This window comes from Podarcis pityusensis (genome assembly GCF_964106645.2).
Source record: "Podarcis pityusensis genome assembly, chromosome: 5".
NCBI lineage: Eukaryota > Metazoa > Chordata > Lepidosauria > Squamata > Lacertidae > Podarcis > Podarcis pityusensis.
In genome coordinates, this window is record NC_138032.1 from 23,704,140 (window position 1) to 23,724,447 (window position 20,308).

General features: G+C 42.9%; 1 protein-coding gene across 1 annotated transcript in view; it reads right to left on the reverse strand.

Annotated features, from left to right (window-relative positions):
• The window catches only part of MED12L (mediator complex subunit 12L), a 169,567-nt gene that overhangs the window by 128,872 nt on the left and 20,387 nt on the right, over nt 1-20,308 (reverse strand). Inside the window, exons 7-11 of the mRNA XM_081008375.1 lie at nt 19,747-20,016; nt 18,675-18,824; nt 16,335-16,434; nt 15,595-15,731; nt 197-328 (exon numbers count right to left, since the gene is read on the reverse strand). Of these exons, the coding sequence (XP_080864501.1) occupies nt 197-328; nt 15,595-15,731; nt 16,335-16,434; nt 18,675-18,824; nt 19,747-20,016 (789 nt within the window). The remainder of the gene's footprint in view (nt 1-196; nt 329-15,594; nt 15,732-16,334; nt 16,435-18,674; nt 18,825-19,746; nt 20,017-20,308) is intronic.

Sequence of the window (20,308 nt, forward strand, 5' to 3'; positions counted from 1 at the left end):
GTTCCCTCTGCATGAGAGATTAAAGACTTCCAATGCTTGTTACAGGGCCTGAACCTTCCACCAAGAACCAAGATGGATAAACTGATTTAACCTTGCTTATAAAGCTGTAGTTCATGGTCAAAGCTAGTTCTCACTTAAATATGAACTGCATTTTTCTCTCCCTGCACACAACTGTCATACTGCAAAGACAACTTACTTCCACTTCAATTTCAGCTTGCCTCTTCTCCAATAGTTTAGCCACAGCCATTGCCCTGTGCTTGCCAGCTCTTTTGCTGCTCACGGCCCATTCACAAAGCAACGTTACGACAGCTTCGTCATTAGTTGCAACCTGTTAAATAAAAACAAAACAAAAGGTCAGTCTCTTGTTTAAGTAGATTAAAATGCTGGCTACAAAGACAGGCATACGATGCAGACCAATGGCAACAGTAAGTTTCCTGTTCAATTTCCTACCCCTTTTATCCCTAGGATGTATGTTTGTCTAAAAGTTCAAAAGAGAGTTTCTTCTTCTAGGAGGTATGTGTGGCTAGACAGGGAATGAATGCATGGAACAGAAGCATAGTAGATGTGTGTTGAAGAGCATGATGAGCTAGTTTGAAACTGTTCTCAAAATGCAATTCATGTGCTATATACTAAAACAGGCTTTTGCTATCACATAGGTTTTAGTCTTATTTACATTTACTACACTTCTGGCTACATTCATCAGTTCAAAAGCTGATCTTTTCAAAGTAAGGATCCTTTATGAACATAGTGCTTGTGTACATATTTTATTACACATTGTTTTCTTATAACTTTTAATTGAAGATGATCCTTTTTTTATGCATAAGAGCCACCTTCATTTTGGAGGTGATACACCTCTTTTTATTAAAAAAGAAAGAAAAGCTATCCTAAGCAATTCTTATAATTCAGAAATGTGAATCCTCAGCTAACAGTAAAATCCAACATTCATCTTTAATCATCCAATCAATGGTTTAACCAGTTTCTGTATGTGAACATCAAAAAACAAACTTTCTGTATCATTACTACTACTCACTACTGCTATTAATTATAATTTATACATAACGCAATCCATGTGCATAGGCACTTCAGCACTTTACAGAATGCAATAGTACAGTTCCCTGCCCCAAGGAGCTTACAATCTAAAATTTAACATGGGGAAAACAGAGGAAAAGGAACAGGAAGGAAGGAGACACCAAGTTAAACATGGGGAGGAATATGTGATTGTTCCAATTTCACATTCTTAGGCTTAGTTACAACAGGGCAAGGAAACTAGGTGGTAAAGCCAACCATTTCATTTTTTAAAAGTTGGTGTAGAAAACGGATTTGAGGAGAGGTGTTCTGGGACACACTTCCAAGCAAACCAACAAAGGAGAAAGGGTGGAGACGATTGAAAGAGCAGGAGACTTGTGGCTGGTGGTAGCTGGTACAGCCTGAGAAACTAAGACTGCAGACATATTTGTGATCGGAATGTAATGACAGAAAGAAGGGGGAGGCAACGCCATTTAAGGCTTTCCTCTTAGCAATTAGATGCATATTCTTAATATACAGCGTCTGGAAAGGTCCTAAGCACATCCTTTTCTACTAGCAACAGCAAACATAAGCAGAGCAACGGCCTCCCACATCCTCCTCCTGTTGCAACTTTATCTTGTTCAAAGCATTTGCTTAGATACACAACAAGATATATAGGTGATTATCTGCTGCTTCTTTCCATCACACTATTAATAACGGCTTTGCTAGATATCACCAGAAGCTTGCCTAGTCTAGCACACCATCTCCAGTAATGGGAGCCTGGATCAGGCCCATGCAGAGGCAAGGGCAACCGGGTACACTTGCCCTGGGGCCTCAGAGGGCTGCCAGCCAGGGCAGGAGGCCTGTCAGAGACCAGCTGCTTTGTCTGAGTTTAGAAGCTTTATTCTAGCAAGGCACACTCCGCAGACAAGCTCTGCACGGGCCTGGCCTGGATCATCCTGGAAAGCTAAAAAAAAAAAAGGTGATTCACATCCCTTTTAATTCATCTGCAACCACAAAATGTTAAGGAAGCCACACACTTTTCCATTCAAAAAAGAAACCTAGAGGGAAGGGAGATCAATAAAAGTTTACAAAGTTGTGGGTGTTGAGAAAACGAAGAAGGAAAATTATTAACGTATGTAGCACACATAGGATGGGGGGGGGGACCCGACCCTCCATAAACGGTAATTGTGAATAATAGGGCAGTCATGTGTCCTACTTTGCAGAAGACATTCTTCTATTTCCATTGCAGAACAGAGCAAAGTGTGCCACCCTGACAGAACTGTCTGCACTTCCTAAACTACGCTCATGGCTGTAATTGCAGTGGAGGAAACCATCCCATTGCCAATGTTGAAGGTGCAGATTCAGTAGTTAATGAAGATTCAGTAGTTAATGAAGCCAACATTTATACGTGGAATGGGGAGGTACCAAATTTTCCTTTGCCTCAAACAGCAAATTGCCACAGGCCTAACCCTGAATACTCCTGCCAACCTAGCAGTTCGAAAGCGGTGTTTCCGTGTGCTGCTCTGGTTCGCCAGAAGCGGCTTAGTCATGCTGGCCATGTGACCCAGAAGCTGTACGCCGGCTCCCTCGGCCAATAAAGCGAGATGAGCGCCGCAACCCCAGAGTCGGCCACGACTGGACCTAATGGTCAGGGGTCCCTATACCTTTACCTAACGCTGAATATGTTGCAGAAATACAAAAGCAAAGTGCATAATCCCATTCCCCCTTTCCACAAACAAGATCTCAAGCCAAAAGAATTGGGTAACTAAGCAATGCTTGCCCCTTGCAGAACAGGGTCTTGAGAAGTCCCATCCCGAAAAGGTTGCGTTGGGCCACAAGGCCCAGCCTTTCCGCTTCTTCCCCTCATCCACATGCAGCACACAGTAAAGATCCCTGCCTTGTTTGTGAAAGGGCTGGGAAATTAACTTTGGGCAACAGCACAAACAAAACAAAGCCAGATGGCCCTCCTTTATGAAAGCTAAAAAATCTGAAGCTACTCTTAACAGCAGCTGTGACTTTTTGCATTGGATATGTGAATGTTTATAGAAATTGGATTATTTTATTTAAAAAGGAACACAAGTTAGCACTGGAATTCTTGGCAATAAATTAATAGTGATACATTTCTCAGAACAACACATCACTTTATTTTTCCAGTGCGCTGATGACTGAAGTGAAGCCATTTGACACTTTTAACTTAATTTTTCAAATGGAATAATTGCTTAGTTGTCTTTAGAAGCATCCAATTCCTCCATATACAGAAGTTTTTTCAATACCTCCCTTCTGACCTTTCATTGTGCAACATTAATCAAGAACAGAATATATGCTGTGTGAAACTGAAAAAGGACAAACAGCTGGTTCTGTTTCTAAATGAGTCAGACTTGTTTTAAGGTTGTGCAGCTGCCAGTTTGACTACAACACTCAATCCCAATCGTACATATAAACAGGAGAGAGTGAAGCAAACTTCAGACCTCTGAACTGCCAGCAGAAAATGCACCACTAAGTCCACAAGCCTAGAATGCTATAAGCACTGGGGGCTGGGGGAGAACACTGAGTCAGTAGTTTTTTTCAAAGTTTGCACTTTGAATGTTTGCAGCCACAGTAACCCAGCTGAACACACAAGCCAATTTTAAATGGAAGAGTGGATTGACTTGCTAGTATAAAGACGTCCCAAAGCACGTTTCTCCCTCAGCCATAAACATGGTTGTCTAGGTTTGGAGGCTGTGTTCATGATTTATACAAGTCCCTGTCAACTTTCGACCAAATACTCCAAGGCGACTTAGAAACACAGCAATACAAACATAGCAATTTAATCAAAACTAGAACCACAAAAAAGCAAATTAATAGGAGCAGCAATAATAAAACAATTCAAAAGCAAACAGAAATTTTAAAATACAAGTCAACCTCCAAATGCTTCTAAAATATAAGGGGGGAATCATATTTATATAACCATTGCCCTAATATCAATGCATTCCATTAACTTGGAAACATAATTTGCATTTAAAATGAAGCCAAAAAGTTTCATGTTTTTGAACTTTCAGACTAGTATATAATAATGCCCCAAGAATGATGTACACTTTTTACATAAACATAATAATAAAGTATCCACTTATTAAGAGTTAGAACCTGGGAAGAACAGTGCAAGGCTCTACATCTGTCATGAAGGCACCAAGTAACTTAGGAGAAGAGACTGTTATGAAGGTGTATCTACAGTCAACATCATATGGTACCTTTGTTGCCATTCTGTTCCCAGTAACAACATGGAGCCTATCTTCACCTCCCTTGCAATAGTATCAACCTAATATGAGCTGCCATATTAGCTCATATTTGTTTGTTGTAAACACAAGTGCTGGGGATGGGGCATAAATAGTATTTTACACCTTGATCAATGCATGCAACATCTTCTCTATGAAATTATTTATATATTCCACTGATCTCAAACCTCAAATTTGATTCATAGATTGAGAGTGTTCATCCAAGGCACATTGGCTCCAAAAGGCCTCCTTATGATTAAACAAAAATCTATAATAAAATTAAGCGGTTGATAACTAGCAGCTTTTTCTAAGCACCCCTAATTGGATGCCCCTCAAAAGTCTGATGGGTAAGACCAGTCAAGAAGAATCTTATCTAAGTGGCTGTAACCTAAACAGACAAGCAATATGGTCATAAAATTGGGGGAGGACTGTTTGAACAGCCTAAATGTTATTGGGTAAAATCAAGTCACTATTCCAAGAGAATGTTCTCTGTAACAATTTCCTCCGCAATTATGACTTTTATGTAATTATGACAATTATGACCCTCTATCACAAAACAGCTCACCCAAACAATATGATAGGAGTCACTGTTTGAACTTCAAATCTGTCTAGTTTGGGTGGTTATTTTATTCTGTTCCCAGGCCTCCAGCGTCCTCCAACATCATTGTTTTCAATATGCTTCTAATGTTTCTCCATACTGTTCGTAAGCCTCCCTGCGATGATAGTGTTTCCATTGTATCTTCAACTTCGTAATAGCTAATTATTGCTATATTAATTATGGCAATCAGAATATACCGCCCTCTAAAACTGAACTGCTGATATAGTTGATGATGGCTGCACCATTTCACGCCACCTTTTTTATTTAATACCTTTCCTTCGTTGCAAAGGGGAAAGGCACTCCCAACCCTTAGGCAGCTTCAGCTCCGCATATAGGAATTCAAAAAGCCCTGCTGAAAATCCCTCTTCTGCCCAGTTACTAAAGGCTCAGGGACACTGCATCTATCCCTTGCCTCTACCCCCCCCCCTAACTTTGCTTGTGATCTTTTGCATTCCATAACTCCAGACAAAATTCTCCTGCATACAACATTTAACAGAATCAGCATGGATAATCCTAGGAACCAGTTATGGGATTCCCCTCAATTCCATTTAAATGTAGACATTTCCATTGCTAGCACTTTGGGCTTGCAGTCACATCTTCCTTATCTTGAGCCAAACCAAGTCAAAAATACAACTCTCCCTCTTCTAACCAAGTCTGCATCATCAAACCACCTCCTGTAACAGGAAGAGGTTTGGGTGGGTCCAACAAAAAGCAGATGCAAGCAGTACCTACTATAAAAAAAACACCAGCGCATTATAGCTGAAAAGTGTACCGATCAGCTAATAATCTCATCTGTTGAATCCCACATTAAGAATATGGAGCAGGATCCATTCTTATGTGCATGCAGCTATATCTTGAAGCCATTGGTTCATGTCCTAGCCTCCAGAGCAGGAGAAAACAAGCTTGCTCCATCTTCCATGTGACATCCCTTTAGATATCTGAAGATGTCTATAATAGCTCCTCTCAGTCTCCTCTTTTCCAGGCTAAACATAACCCAGCTCCTTCAACTGTTCTTCATAAGGCTTAGCTTCCAGACCCTTCATCATTTTGCTTGCCCTTCTCTGCACATGTTGCAGCTTGTCAACATAGTTCCTAAATTGTGGTGCCCAGAATTGGACACAGTATTCCAAGTGTGGTCTGACCAAGAAAGAATATTACTTCCCCTGATCTTAAGAGTTGCCATATTTCAAAAAGTGAAAATCTGGACACAAAAGTGAGCTTTTTTTTTTTAAGTTTTACCCAAATTTGTTGAGCTTTTGAGTTTTTGAGCTATTTTTAATGAAATTCGACACTGGCTGCCATTCTGGATTTCCCCAAACATTTAAGCAATTTCCACCCAGGCCCTGTTTCCAAGGGCCGAATACCATCTATGTCTGGGAAATTCCGGATGTATGGATTCTACATTATCTGGACACTAAACTTCTGTTGATGCTGCCTGGAATAGCATTAGCTTTTTTTGCTGCTGCATCACACTGCTGACTCATGTTTCATTTGCAGAATTCATAAAAACTATCTCAGAGAAAATAATAAAGAAAGCAAATGAAAATATTTGTTACAACCAGATATGCATCAAATGAAATGACCAAAGTCTTACTTCTGGATAAATGTGATTGTGAGTGGCATGCAAGTCAGCTTAAGGAACAAGGCTGGCACAGTAGACCTCCTAACCTGAGGTGAACAGGTATTAAGAAACACAAATAAGGCAGTTTCGAGAAAGCTGGAGCAAGCCATTATCAAGTAACCATATATAGGTATATATTATCAGCTGCTTTCTAACAAACGGAAACGGCTAGAAACAGTTTACAGAGCCACATTTTTATCGACTGGTAGTTTCCAAAAAAGTAAAACTCCCCCACTGTCTGAATAGTCTCTATGGGAACAGCTTTGCACAAATCGAATATTTCTCTCAATACTGGACTTACTCACGGGGAAATTATGCAACCTTCTATGAATAGCAACTGATCAACAAATTTAAAATGGCAGCGCTGAAGGTGAAGGGCAGAATACGGGAGAATTGTGGGCAAGAAAAGAGGGTGGCTTTGTGAGGCTACGTGAAATTGAAAAATTGACTCATTCCTGAGTAGTGACATGTTCTGTGCAGTCAATGCAGTACAGGATATTTTTAACCAAGGACTGAACTGGAAAACTTCAAAAGCTTGTTCTAGTAAATACACAGCAGGATAAGGGGAAAGGTTGATGATATGAATAACTTGGTTTTTTTACCCAAGAGACTAAAAACAGCTAATGGTTAAAACTTTCAAAACCTACTCTCCCACAATATTAAATAGCTTAACATGAGCTAAGGATACACATCACAAACTGGGTCTGATGTTTAGTTTGAATGCATATACATTACTTTAAAACCATTTGGCTATTCCTCTGATGTGCCCTTGAGAATTCAAGGGGGCATGAAGGAAAGCATCACTCTGAGAAAGAGGGAAATGATACCTTAGAAGGGACCTATTCTGCGGGAGATGAGCAATTATCCTGTAATGCCAACAATAATCTTCTTGGGGAATCCTGTTAGGGGGCCATTTGATCATTAGGAACATGGGCAACTGGGTGTATGACAGGTGTGTGACTGCACAGTGACCTGCCTATCTCAAAGGTTGTAGATGTCGCACGTCATCCGGGTAGCCAGATAGACAGTGCTGTGGAGGAGTCAGAGGTAGTAGTGCATGATGGCCCTGGAAGCAAACTTTAAGTGTGCTAGGCACCAGGCAAAAATGTTCCTCTTTAACCAAGCCTTTGGCTGATTGACATCCAATGCCCTTTAAAAATGTGTTGGGGGAGGTTATTAGGTTGTTTTGCTTTTTTTTACGTATGGTGTGTTATTATATTGTGATTTTATGTTGTAACCGCCTTGAGACCTGCTGTTGGGTGAGACAGAGACGCAGGTGGCGCTGTGGGTTAAACCACAGAGCCTAGGACTTGCCAATCACAAGGTCGGCGGTTCAAATCCCCACAACGGGGTGAGCTCCCGTTGCTTGGTCCCTGTTCCTGCCAACCTAGCAATTCGAAAGCACATCAAAGTCCAAGTAGATAAATAGGTACCACTCCGGCAGGAAGGTAAATGGCGTTTCCGTGCACTGCTCTGGTTCGCCAGAAGCGGCTTAGTCATGCTGGCCACATGACCCGGAAGCTGTACGCTGGCTTCCTCGGCCAATAAAGCAAGATGAGCGCCGCAACACCAGAGTCGGTCACGACTGAACCTAATGGTCAGAGGTCCCTTTACCTTTACCTTTACTATATTATTACAGTGGTACCTCAGGTTAAGTACTTAATTCGTTCTGGAGGTCCATTCTTAACCTGAAAGTGTTCTTAACCTGAAGCACCACCTCAGCTAATGGGGCCTCCTGCTGCTGCCACGCCACCAGAGCACGATTTCTGTTCTCATCCTAAAGCAAAGTTCTTAACCCGAGGTACTATGTCTGGGTTAGCGGAGTCTGTAACCTGAAGCGTATGTAACCCGAGGTACCACTGTATTATTATTAAACATGACTGCAGCCATCTTGAATCAGTAGATGGGGCCTCTTGACAGTTGCAGTGCCCTCCTGAGTTTTGGTATGTGTGTGCGTTTGTGTGTTTGTGACTGACTGACTGACTGACTGACTGAATGAGAGAGAGAGGAAGAAAGGGAGAAAGGAAGAAATACCTGCTAGAGAACATTATCTGTGGCAGCCCCTACACTGTGGAAATCCTTCCCCAAAGAGTTGCATCTAGCACCTTCATTTTACAGTTTTTGTTGTATGCTGAAGACACATCTCTTTTGACACTTGAAAGGCATACATTTTAGGACCACTCTAGCTATTATAGCATTTTGTTTTGAACTGTTTTAGTGCTGTATTTTACCCACCAGGACCTTGTGACAAAGGATGGGTAATGATTGTAAGATTGTTGAAAGCAAGAACCTTCAAAGTGGCTTTCTCTGAAATGCTACCAGTCCCATGCATGGGGTCAGCTAGGCAGGCACAGCTATAGGGTCTCAATGAGTGGATGGGTCAGTAGCATCAGAGGAGGATTTTGGATTTGTTAGGCACCGATGAATATTTCTGAACAAAGCTGGCCTGTACAAAAGGGACAGGCTCCACTTGAACTAGGAGGGAAACAGACAGTTGGCACTTAAATCAAAAAGATGGCAGAACAAGCTTTTAAACTAACAACAAGGGAGAAGGCCAACAGAGATCAAGGAGCATCCAGCAGTTTGGAACAAATCATCTCCCAGGGATGCAGCGTAAAATGATGGTGATCATTCAAGTGAGGAAGGCGTAGAACTAGGCATTGAGAGTTCAGAAGCACATGATAGGAATTAAAAGAGGCCAAAATATCGTAGCATAAAACAGGTGCCAAAGACATCTGGAGAGAGAACACTGTATATAAGTATTTTTACACTACAGTGGTACCTCGGGTTACATACGCTTCAGGTTATATACGCTTCAGGTTACATACGCTTCAGGTTACAGACTCCGCTAACCCAGAAATAGTGCTTCAGGTTAAGAACTTTGCTTCAGGATGAGAACAGAACTCGTGCTCCGGCGGCGCGGCAGCAGCAGGAGGCCCCATTAGCTAAAGTGGTACTTTAGGTTAAGTACAGTTTCAGGTTAAGTACAGACCTTCAGAACGAATTAAGTACTTAACCTGAGGTACCACTGTAATGCTCAAAACTTCTGAGCTAAGATGGTGAAGCTGGAGTTCTTGTTCTTAGATATAGAGTGGGCATAATGGAAACCAGGTAGAATGGAGAGAACGAATGGGACATGGTTATCTTTGAATGGGAACTCTATATGGGAAGGACAGGGAGGGGTGTTCTAGCGGTGGCATCGCTGTACATCAAAGAGGAAATAAATCCAACAAGCTAGAAATCCCCAGAGGGGCAGACTTCTTCACAGAATTATTGTGGGTAGTAATACCAGGCCACAAGATTCATTTCTTGCTGTAGTTCTAACCAAAATGCTCAGCTTGAGGTGGAGAATGAAATCAAAGAGGCATACAAAAGAGGTAATGCTACAACAATACATTAGATGTCTTTCTAGAAGACATCTGAAGGCAGCCCTGTATAGGGAAGTTTTTAATGTTTGATGTTTCTATCAATGGCTACTATCCATGATGGCTATGTACAGCTTGTCCATGAAACTATATTCAAGTTTTTATAGGATCCAATAAACACAACTTGAAAAAAACTATTCCAGATATGACGCTGCAGCTTTTCTTTAGTTTTTCTTTTAGTTTTAAAAGAGCTGCCATCTAGTGGCTCAGATATATATTTTTTTCAAATATTAGATATATTCAAAATAGTAGCAAAGGGAATATTTGGCCCATCATCAATGTATATTTGCATGCAGAAAACATGCAGCTACTCCGCAGAAGCGTGCAAAAGACTGTAGGTGACATGCAGTGATACCTGTGCAATTGGTCAACAGATTTCCACTTGTACAACACAACTTCTTTTTCCTCTGCTCCCACCTATAGCTCATATACAACCCTCAGGTATGCTCTGGATACATCCTCCAAAGAAGATTTTTGGGGGTTGCAGGAGCAGCAGATAGGACAAGAGGAAGGAGAGAGCCATTCACATGACATGGGATGTCACACAGCGAAGGCAGGTGTGATACCAGCCTTTACATCTGACAAGATCGAAAGAACTAAAACCAGATGATTAAGTTAAGACTGCGGTGCTGTGCACAGTTACCTGGAACTTACATTGAACTCCATAGGCATTGCACTGCAAGTCTATTTGGCTTTTTGAAATGGAAAGTTTTGCAGTGTGTTCTTATACAAAGCTACACTTATTCCTAAAAACGCAGCACTTCACAGTTTTGTAATGTTTCCTACAAGACTTCGTTCCAATAAGATGTAGTGATGGAAACCAACCTGGAAGGCCTTAAATGAAGAAGAAGAGTTTGGATTTGATATCCCGCTTTATCACTACCCTAAGGAGTCTCAAAGCAACTAACATTCTCCTTTCCCTTCCTCCCCCACAACTAACACTCTGTGAGGTGAGTGGGGCTGAGAGACTTCAAAGAAGTGTGACGAGCCCAAGGTCACCCAGCAGCTCCATGTGGAGGAGCGGGGAAGCAAACGCAGTTCACCAGATTACAAGTCCACCACTCTTAACCACTACACCACACTGGCTCTCCCACCGCTTATCTTACATGATTTCATGTAAGATAAGGCTACCAATGTCTTCTGGCCATGACAGATATGCTCTTCAATGTCAGAGGCAATGTACTGTATTTTTCACTCTATAGGATGCACTTTTTCCCCTCCAAAAATGAAAGGGAAATGTATGTGCGTCCTATGGAGCGAAAAATACGGTACATTGCAGGGGGGGGAGGCAGGCAGGAAAAGCCCCCAAAAGCCGCACAAAAGCTCCGCGAGGCTCTTGCGGGCTTTTCCTCAGAAGGGAGAAGGGACTGACGCGGCCAGTCAGTCCCTTCTCCCTCCTTGTAGAAAAGCCCACAGGAGCCACGCACCCTTTAAGGAGCGCGCGGTTCCTGTGGGCTTTTGCGGGAGGTGAGGGTATTGCCATAGCCGCGTTCAGCCTCTCCCTGCCGGAGAGGTTGCGCGGGGCTAAAGAAGCCATAGCCCCGGGATTCCCCGGCAGCCCCAAGAAGCTCGCGGAGCAGTGGGAAGGCTTCGCGCCTTTCCGCTGCTACCCGACCTGCTCTTTGGGGCTGGCGGTGGGGGAAAGCAGCGCTTCCCCCACCACCAGCCCCACAAGCTCGGGGAGCTGCGGAAGGCTGTGCACCTTTCCGCTGCTCCCCGACCTGCTCTTTGGGGCTGGCAGTGGGCTTCCCCCCACCAGCCCCAAAGAGCAGGTCGAAAGGAACCTGAAGCCTGGAGAGCGAGAGGGGTCGGTGCGCAACGACCCCTCTCGCTCTCCAGGCTTCCAAGGTAGCCGCCTGAAGGCGACTGAACGCACCTTGAACGGCACCTTGTTTTAGAGGGGGAGAACAAGGGGGGGAATTCTCCCCCTCTCTGCGCAGTGCCTCCTGCCGCTTCACTGAAGGGGCGCTGGGCAGAGAGGGGGAGAATTTTTTTTTCTTGTTCTCCCCCTCTAAAACAAAGTGTGTCCTATGGTCCGGTGCGTCCTATAGAGCAAAAATACAGTAAAGCGTGTTCTCCCTAGCAGAGAGCGCGTGTTGCGGTGGGGGATACAAGCCACCCCATTGTTGCTGGGTGGATTTGTGGAGGGACCCAGGCAGTGTATTGGTTAATCAGGTCGCTGGGGAGAACTGCTTGTTGCCAATTTTGAAGGAGGGGTCAGAAGTTTTAAATACTGGTCGCCCAACTTTGCACCGGATCACCCGCCCACCCTCCCTGTATCGGGGGGGGTTGTTCGCTTGACCTTGCTATGCCTGTCATGGGGTCGTCTGCTTTGTGGCAGGGGCCTGGTAGGAATTTGTCCATTTGGCTGATTGGCTGATGCCATTTGGTTTTGCCTACTGCGTAGCAAATCGTCACAACTTGTAAGGTTGACGGTTAGGCACTGGTTCAAATTGGTTGGTGGAGGGGTAAGTGCCTACCCCTCCAATGGTGGTGCGGAAAGGGAATTCTGTTAAAGGAATCCAGGGGCTTGCCATTCTTTTCGTCCTTGTCCCTGGCATCGGACTTGGGCCGTGCAAGCCACCAGGAGCCTGAGGGTGAGAAGTGAGGGACTGAGGTCCAGCTTCATTTTCTCCCCAAAATTTGTTTCCCGCACTGGCTTTCGCTGGAATCCGGAAGTCAGTTCTGTCCCCTGGGCAAGGACAGACATTCGGAACCAATGCCTCACTTGGATGTATTTAAATAAAGTTGTGGCCAAAATCGTGCCAAAAACCCAAACCAAAATCGATATGTGTAGCTTGGGGACCTCGACACGCAACTCTGAATACAAGTAGGGGGGAACCACTGTTGGGATACTGCCAGGGAGACAAAGTCCATCATGACTCCACGTCGTCTCCGGACGTCCATCGATCTCCCGTAGACACGCAGTATCAGCAATTAGCGACACGAGCTCCAGAAATAGCTTGCCACATTCCAGAGCTGATGCACGCTCTATCAGCAGATAATGCACAGCGAAAGATGCACTCAGGAGAGCATTATTTACAAGTTTATTCAGCGTTGATCAGAACAAAGAAAACATGACTGCCTGCTTCAGTGTCTCAGACACAGAGAGAGAAACGAAAGCATAGACACAACAGAAACATCCTGTGAACAGGAAATACGCAGACTCTGTGACTCATAAAGCCTGCTCCCTGTTAAGGTGGAACGGAAATATCCTAACAACCACAAGTGATGAGAATGTGTTAGGATCAGGTCTTGCTTGTGGGGCTTCCAACAGGCATGTGGTTGGTCACTGTACTACAGGACAATGGAATACATGGGCTTTGAGTCCTGGTTTAGTGGGGATTTTCCTATGTTCTTATAAATGAACGATTATGAAATCTCATTTAGAGTTATTCACTAGGAAGTTCGCAACTTTCCTCCTGACCATTTATCATTTAATGATTCGAGAGAGCTGTTGTTTCCCCCACATCCCCATACACACACACACATATATACACACACACCAAAGCCAACAATGGTTCAGTTTTCAGACAATCAGCTGTGGCATAGTTCCTTTGAAACATTCTAAAATTGTTACTTCCTCTGCAGCTGAGTAGATCTGACAGCACAGTAGATTGTGGTCACCAGAGCCAACATAAGCAGATCTACAAATACAGCATTTGTTCTGTCAGCTGCAAGCCAAACACATTAAATTAATACACAGTTTTTCAGCAACCTTCACAGATCAGGCAAGTTAAGATAGCATTTGCTGTGACAGATGCAAGTCAGCGGACACAGAAAACCAGCAGCTGCAGAGAACATGGAACAGAAACCAATCACTTCCTATTTTTCTTAGCATATAAGCACACTGTAATGGTGGAGAGCAACTCTAAAACAACAAAGCAAGCAAACAAGAATATGAAGACTTAAAGGGCACTATAAGAAAGGGAGTGGAAAGGCAGACTGGACCCCAGCACTTTTCACCTTCCAAAATTAACGGTTTTGGAAAGGCACGTGAAAGACACACACACACCCATAGAAAGAGAGAAAGGAGAAAAGTATGAGATAGGAGTTTGTATAAACTTCCTACAGATAGTGGGAAACAAATAGAAATTTTCATGAACTGTTAGTTGTAAAAGCAGAACTTAATATACAACTTAATATTTATTTAGATTTACTTGTCAATAACAATCTCTGGTTTAGTAGCACCTTAGAGACCAACTAAGTTTGTATACCCAGAACAAACTTAGTTGGTCTCTAAGGTGCTACTGGACAATTTTTTATTTTTTTTATTTATTTCGTCTATGTCAGGCCAACACGGCTACCTACCTGAATCTCTGGTTTGTTAGTTATTTTGTACCAGTGCACCCATCCAAATTTTGCTTTGGTAATATTAGCTTTATTAATCAGCTATACCACATTATAAAATTAAAAGCAATTCCATAATATGTCATCTGGCTGATCAAATGATTCTGAATGGATATTTTTTACACACTGTGCTGATATTACTGTTGGTGGATTTTTTAAAAAATATAGATGTTTAGCTGTAAATACATAAAGGAACTTATAAATCCTTGCATTTATGTCTTCTTCTCTCCTGCACCTACCGTATTTTTCGCCCTATAGGACGCACTTTTTCCCCTCCAAAAATGAAGGGGAAATGTGTGTGCGTCCTATGGGGCGAATGCAGGCTTTCGCTGAAGCCTGGAAAGCGAGAGGGGTCAGTGCGCACCGACCCCTCTAGCTCTCCAGGCTTCAGGAAGCTATCCGCAAGCCGTGGGAGAGCTGCGCGACTTCGCGCAGCTCTCCCATGGCTAGCGGAGAGCTTGCCTGCACCCAGAAGCTTGGGGCACGCTGAGCTCAGCACACCCCAGGCTTCAGGCTTCGCGCAGCTCTCCGCTAGCCGTGGGAGAGCTGCGCGAAGTCGCGCAGCTCTCCCACGGCTTGCGGATAGCAGCCTGTTCTGGGGGCTGGGGTCGGGGGAAGCTCGGGCTTCCCTCGCCCCAGCCCCGCACCTGGAGGGGAAATAAAAAAAATTTTCTTTATTTCCCCCCAAAAAAACTAGGTGCGTCCTATGGGCCAGTGCGCCCTATGGGGCGAAAAATACGGTATATAAATATGTGTGTGCATGTGTATAATTACACCTTTCTAAATACCTGTTAATGTAAAATAGTTATTGTGCCAACAATTCTAGAAACCTAATTAAACTAGAGCATCATGTAAAACAATGCCAAATTACTGAAAAAATGGGAATTTATATGCAGTAGAACATGCAGCATTTCCTGTTAACCGAAGTGCATAAACTATTTAACTCATTTTGACCTTTTGGCCCTTTTGGGATAACCTCCTTCCTGGTTTTGGCTCAGCCCTAAAATTTACTGTGAATGTAAGAAAGAGCAGCTAAGAAACACTGCTAGGAATTTGCAGGTACACATCTCTCACAACCATCAAAGACACGACTTCGGGGCAATCTTGTGTCATAGCACATGTTAGAAACAGAGTAGTGTGCCACTCAAGAGAATGATCAGAACAGGAAGTAGCATTAACTGCCTCATTGAAAGCTACTGGCCAGTAGACAGAATGCAAATATTTTGAATAAACACACTATTATGATGCTTCATATGTCAATCAATCATGTTGGTAAAGAAGAGAATGAGAAAATGAGTCTTTAACCATTTATAAACTTAGAAGGAGGGAAAATGCAGTTACCTCCTGGCTATCCTTGTTCTGGTTTGGCCAGAAAATCTTGTGATAAAGACTTTCCATTGAATTGCTAGAATCTGATCGATCAAAGCAGTGTCTATCCAGAACCTCCAATGTGTGCAAAACGCGGCTGATAGTCACCCCTAGAAGACAGAGAAACAGAAAAGAGTATATTTACATTGTGAAATCCAAAGAATTCTTTATATAATGATATATATCATTATATAAAGAAAAAACAAAAATCAGAAAACAAAAAAACAGAACAAATAAAAGTTTCTACAATTGTTTTCTTTTGTAGGAATTAAGGAGTTGTATGTATGTATGTGTGTGTAATAAGTTTGTTTCGTGTTTCGTTTTGCATTTTTGAGTATTGTATTTATCAATTTAAAAAAAATTGAATTTTTTTTTTTTAAGTTTCTACAGCAGCACTGCCTTGTTTTGATTCTCACCTTAAAGAATGGTAGGAACTTGTCTTAAGTTTTTGATAATACCATCCACCCTTTTCAGAGTTTTTCTTCAAGTCTCTACTGCTTTCCTTCTGGCTTTAACCTGCCTAGTCACATCTTTCAAAACAGATGATTGCAGGAATCTAGGATGGATCAATCATCAAAACTGGAGGCATTTTAGCCTCCTTCTAATGTATCACACTGAAATCCAAGAGGAATATTGGCCAGTAAGGACTTACAGTATCCGATATATATCTTTAAACTTGATGATGATGATGATGATGATGATGATGATTTTACCTGCAGTTGTTTCTTGGCATTTGTCAAAAGACCATCGCACTTCCACAGCACGGCCTCTTTGCTTTATCTGCTGTTCTACTTCATAAATCTTTCCCCGTACCTGAAAAAGAGTAATTGGCTAGTGTTTGCGAAAATCAAATCTCAAACACGTGTCAGATTTCTCCTAGGCTTATCCAGCTTCCTGAGGGCAGAGAACAACTACTCTGTTATAGTAATAGCAGCTTCGGATTAAACCACGTCGGACAAAGAAGCAGTATGGTATCTCCCATTTACTATCTTACAGACTAAAATGGGACCACTTTTCAAAAATGGCTTGCTTCAGAAAACATTCCAAAATCTTAAACTAAAAAATAAATAAAACTCCACAGTGGCAGCACAAAGGGCTGCTCTCATCCCCTTGAACTTTTCGGTTGTCGTTTTCTGAATCTTTCCAACTCAACAATATCCATTTTCAGGTAAGGCAAGCAGACCAACTCCACCCTGCTCACCCAGCCATTTCTCAGTGATACAGAAGAGATCAGCCTCCTTATCCTTAAACAAATCATGGATGAGGGAAGTCTTACTCAGAGCCGACCTGGCATTCAGCAACAACCATAATTTCCCAGGTTGCAGGAGCACTGGCACACAGCACAGTCGCTAACTACCTGTGCCATGTGCCCCTTACCTGGCCTGCCTCACCCCTCCACACCCCACACCCTTCTCCTTGTCCAGAACCACTATGATAGGGGCCACCCCCTGCTCTGCCCAGCTCCTCTCTTCTGAGGCACATCTTTCTTCCCATAATTAAAAACAAACAAACCCAAAATTAAAAAACACACAAGTTAGAAAGCAGTTTATAATAATTTAAACTATGAGCACAATAATAACGGGTGGCGCTGTGACGGGTGGCGCAGGTGACGGGGGTGGCACTGTGGGTTAAACCACAGAGCCTAGGACTTGCCGATCAGAAGGTCAGCGGTTCGAATCCCCGCGACGGGGTGAGCTCCCATTGCTCAGTCCCTGCTCCTGCCAACCTAGCAGTTCAAAAGCACGTCAAAGTGCAAGTAGAGAAATAGGTACCACTCCGGCGGAAAGGTAAATGGCGTTTCCGTGCGCTGCTCTGGTTCGCCAGAAGTGGCTTAGTCATGCTGGCCACATGAGCCAGAAGCTGTACGCCGGCTCCCTCGGCCAATAAAGCGAGATGAGCACCGCAAGCCCAGAGTCGGTCACGACTGGACCTAATGGTCAGGGGTCCCTTTACCTTTACTTACAATAATAACAAAACAAAACAAAAACCCAACAGTACTCCAGCCAAAGTGTCTGTTCAGCAGCCTCAGCTTTTGTAGCTGGAGTCAGTCAGGGCCCTGCCCTCCTAGGCCAGGTAGTGATGCCATCACTAGGGACTGCCCAGTTGGCATAAACCAGCCATGTCCAAAGTCTGTTTTGGGGGTGTAATCTGGCCCGCCGGTCGGTTTAATCCGGCCCCTGTGGCAGTTTATTTCCTGGGGTAAAATCCTTTAGAAAGCTCAACAACTTCAATCCTAAAAACAACTTTGGTCATGTTCACTTCATCAAATCTGCCAGGGTTTTCTCAAAGGCAGTTCCCTGTTTGCCGAACGTCTTTCCTGACAAGGTGCATCTGTGTCCCACATCCATGACTTTCAGGAGGAACTGATAAAACATTCCCATTTACCTAGGCATTTGATAGTGAAAGATACTGTTCCTGGCAATTCTGAAATCATTGGATGAAAAAATGTTTTTGAACTGTTTTTAATAATCATAATAATAATAAATTTTATTTATACCCCGCCTTCCCCAGCCAAGACTGGGCTCAGAGCGGCTAAGAACCAATTATAAAAAACAAGTTGATTGAAATACAACTTAAAAAACAAGAGTAAAATACAACATTAAAACATTAAAATGCAGCCTCTTCACAGGAGGAGAAAGGGAAAAAAGAAAGAGGGGGAGGGAATCAAACTGATTCTAAGCCAAAGGCCAGGCGGAACAACTCTGTCTTACAGAGTTTTTAGAAAGTTTTAATGATATTATTTTTTATTATGATTATTAGGAGCTAGGGCTGGGGTGGGGGATGAATCAAACAATAAATAATGGCTAATAGATTCTCAGAAAGTTGAATCCAACAACAAAACCCTATTCTTGTTTTTCCCCCCCTCCCCTATTCTGCTAAGGAATCACAGTGATACACGCTCGTACGTAAAGATAGCTCCCTCCAAAGGCGAAATGAGGAAAATCTCTCACATGAACACACTTTATAAACACAGTCATCTAAATGAGTTTAGCCTAGGATATGTAATTTCTCAGCACATGACATGCATTGTGTACATTTTAAAATGAATATACCTGCTGATTAAACGCAGAATTTCCTCCAGGCATAGGTAAACTAGATGGAGCAACTTGAAGTAAATCCAAAGGTGAACCAGGATTGATGTTTTTACTTTCATTTGTGGAATAATTCCACACCAAGGCACTTGGGCAACAGAGAGTTATTGTCTGCAATGGGAAGAATATAGAAATATTTTCATTTAATAAGATAATTCAGTTCAATTCAGATCATGCAGGTAGATGGCCAAAAAACTGCAATGAAAGTAGTATCAGAAATTGTTTACTTAAAAAAAAAAATCCAATTAAAATGTCCTTTAACATATTTAATTAGAAGTTGCATTTTAATATGGATCGGCTCAATTTACATTTGTATCTCTTTCATGCCAATCTCAATCTGATCAGAGAGAAGATACATCAGTACATGCCTAGAGATGGGGGGTGGGGAACCCCGCTGAGTATATGTGTGCTATTTTGGGGCTCAGTTTACAGAGGATTCAAAGCTTCTTTCTAAAAAATGAACAGACTGAGATCCAAACAATCCAATTCCAATCCAAATGCATCATGAAGCTACTGCAATTTGGAAGACAGCTATATTGTTAAAACACAGAACCCTACATATTTTCTCAGACTTTCTGCCTATAGGACTGGAATGGACAATAGACATCCAAAACAAAAATTTTAAAAAACTACCGGTACTTGCTGGTTACAGTGACAGTCAAAATTAGCACACTTCACCATCAAGAGCAGACTGATCTCATAGTACAAAGAACAAAATTTAAGTTTTTTTTGGGATTCTAGCCATCGTGGCTGTTCTTAGAGAACTCTGCATGCCTGGGGAGAGAACTGAACCAAGACCTCTTCAGGAAGATTGCGCATCTGATTCAGATCTATTCTCCCAATGATCACCATCAGCATCAGGTATGAATTTTAATCTCTTCTAGCATAGCCGAAACATGTAACAGTTTCACACAGAGAGAGACAGAGGGCACTATTACTAAAACTTAAAAACAACCAGTACCAAATGCTTCTTCTTTTGAACCCCAGCTGTTCCCTGGTGTACAAACAGTGAAGAAGAAGAAGAATCCCTCACCTGCAGCATACAACTGAGTCCATAAACCAGTGGACGATGTTGTGGGCAAGAAAGGAAATCCGAACATACTAGCTGTGCAGGGTTGACCACAGGCCCAGCTGTAGTAGGGCTTGGAACCGCTAGAGGTGGGTTATTTGGTCCAATCATCATATGAGGTGAGTGGGCAGCTATGAGGTTAGGACTGTCACTTATTAACAAAGAGAGGCGTCTGGCACAGAAGAAAGCAAGTCGGCGTGACAGGTAGGCCGACTGAACGAACTCTTCGGAATACTGAAAAACATTTTTAGAAATAAAAGTCATTCATCCTAAACCATAAAATTCCAACCAACATTTCAAAAACTGTTTTGTACCAAGGCAGGCGAGTGGTCCGTCCAGGTTACGATTGTCTACTCCAGCCTTCTGCAATCCAATGCCCTCCAGATGCTTAGGACTACAACTCCCATCAGCACCAGCTAGCAGGGCAGCAGGGCGCTAGGCTGGGGAAGACTAGTCTACTCTGACTGGCAGCAGCTCTCCAGCTTCTCAGGCAGAGAAAGGTTCTCTGCTACACATAACCCAGATG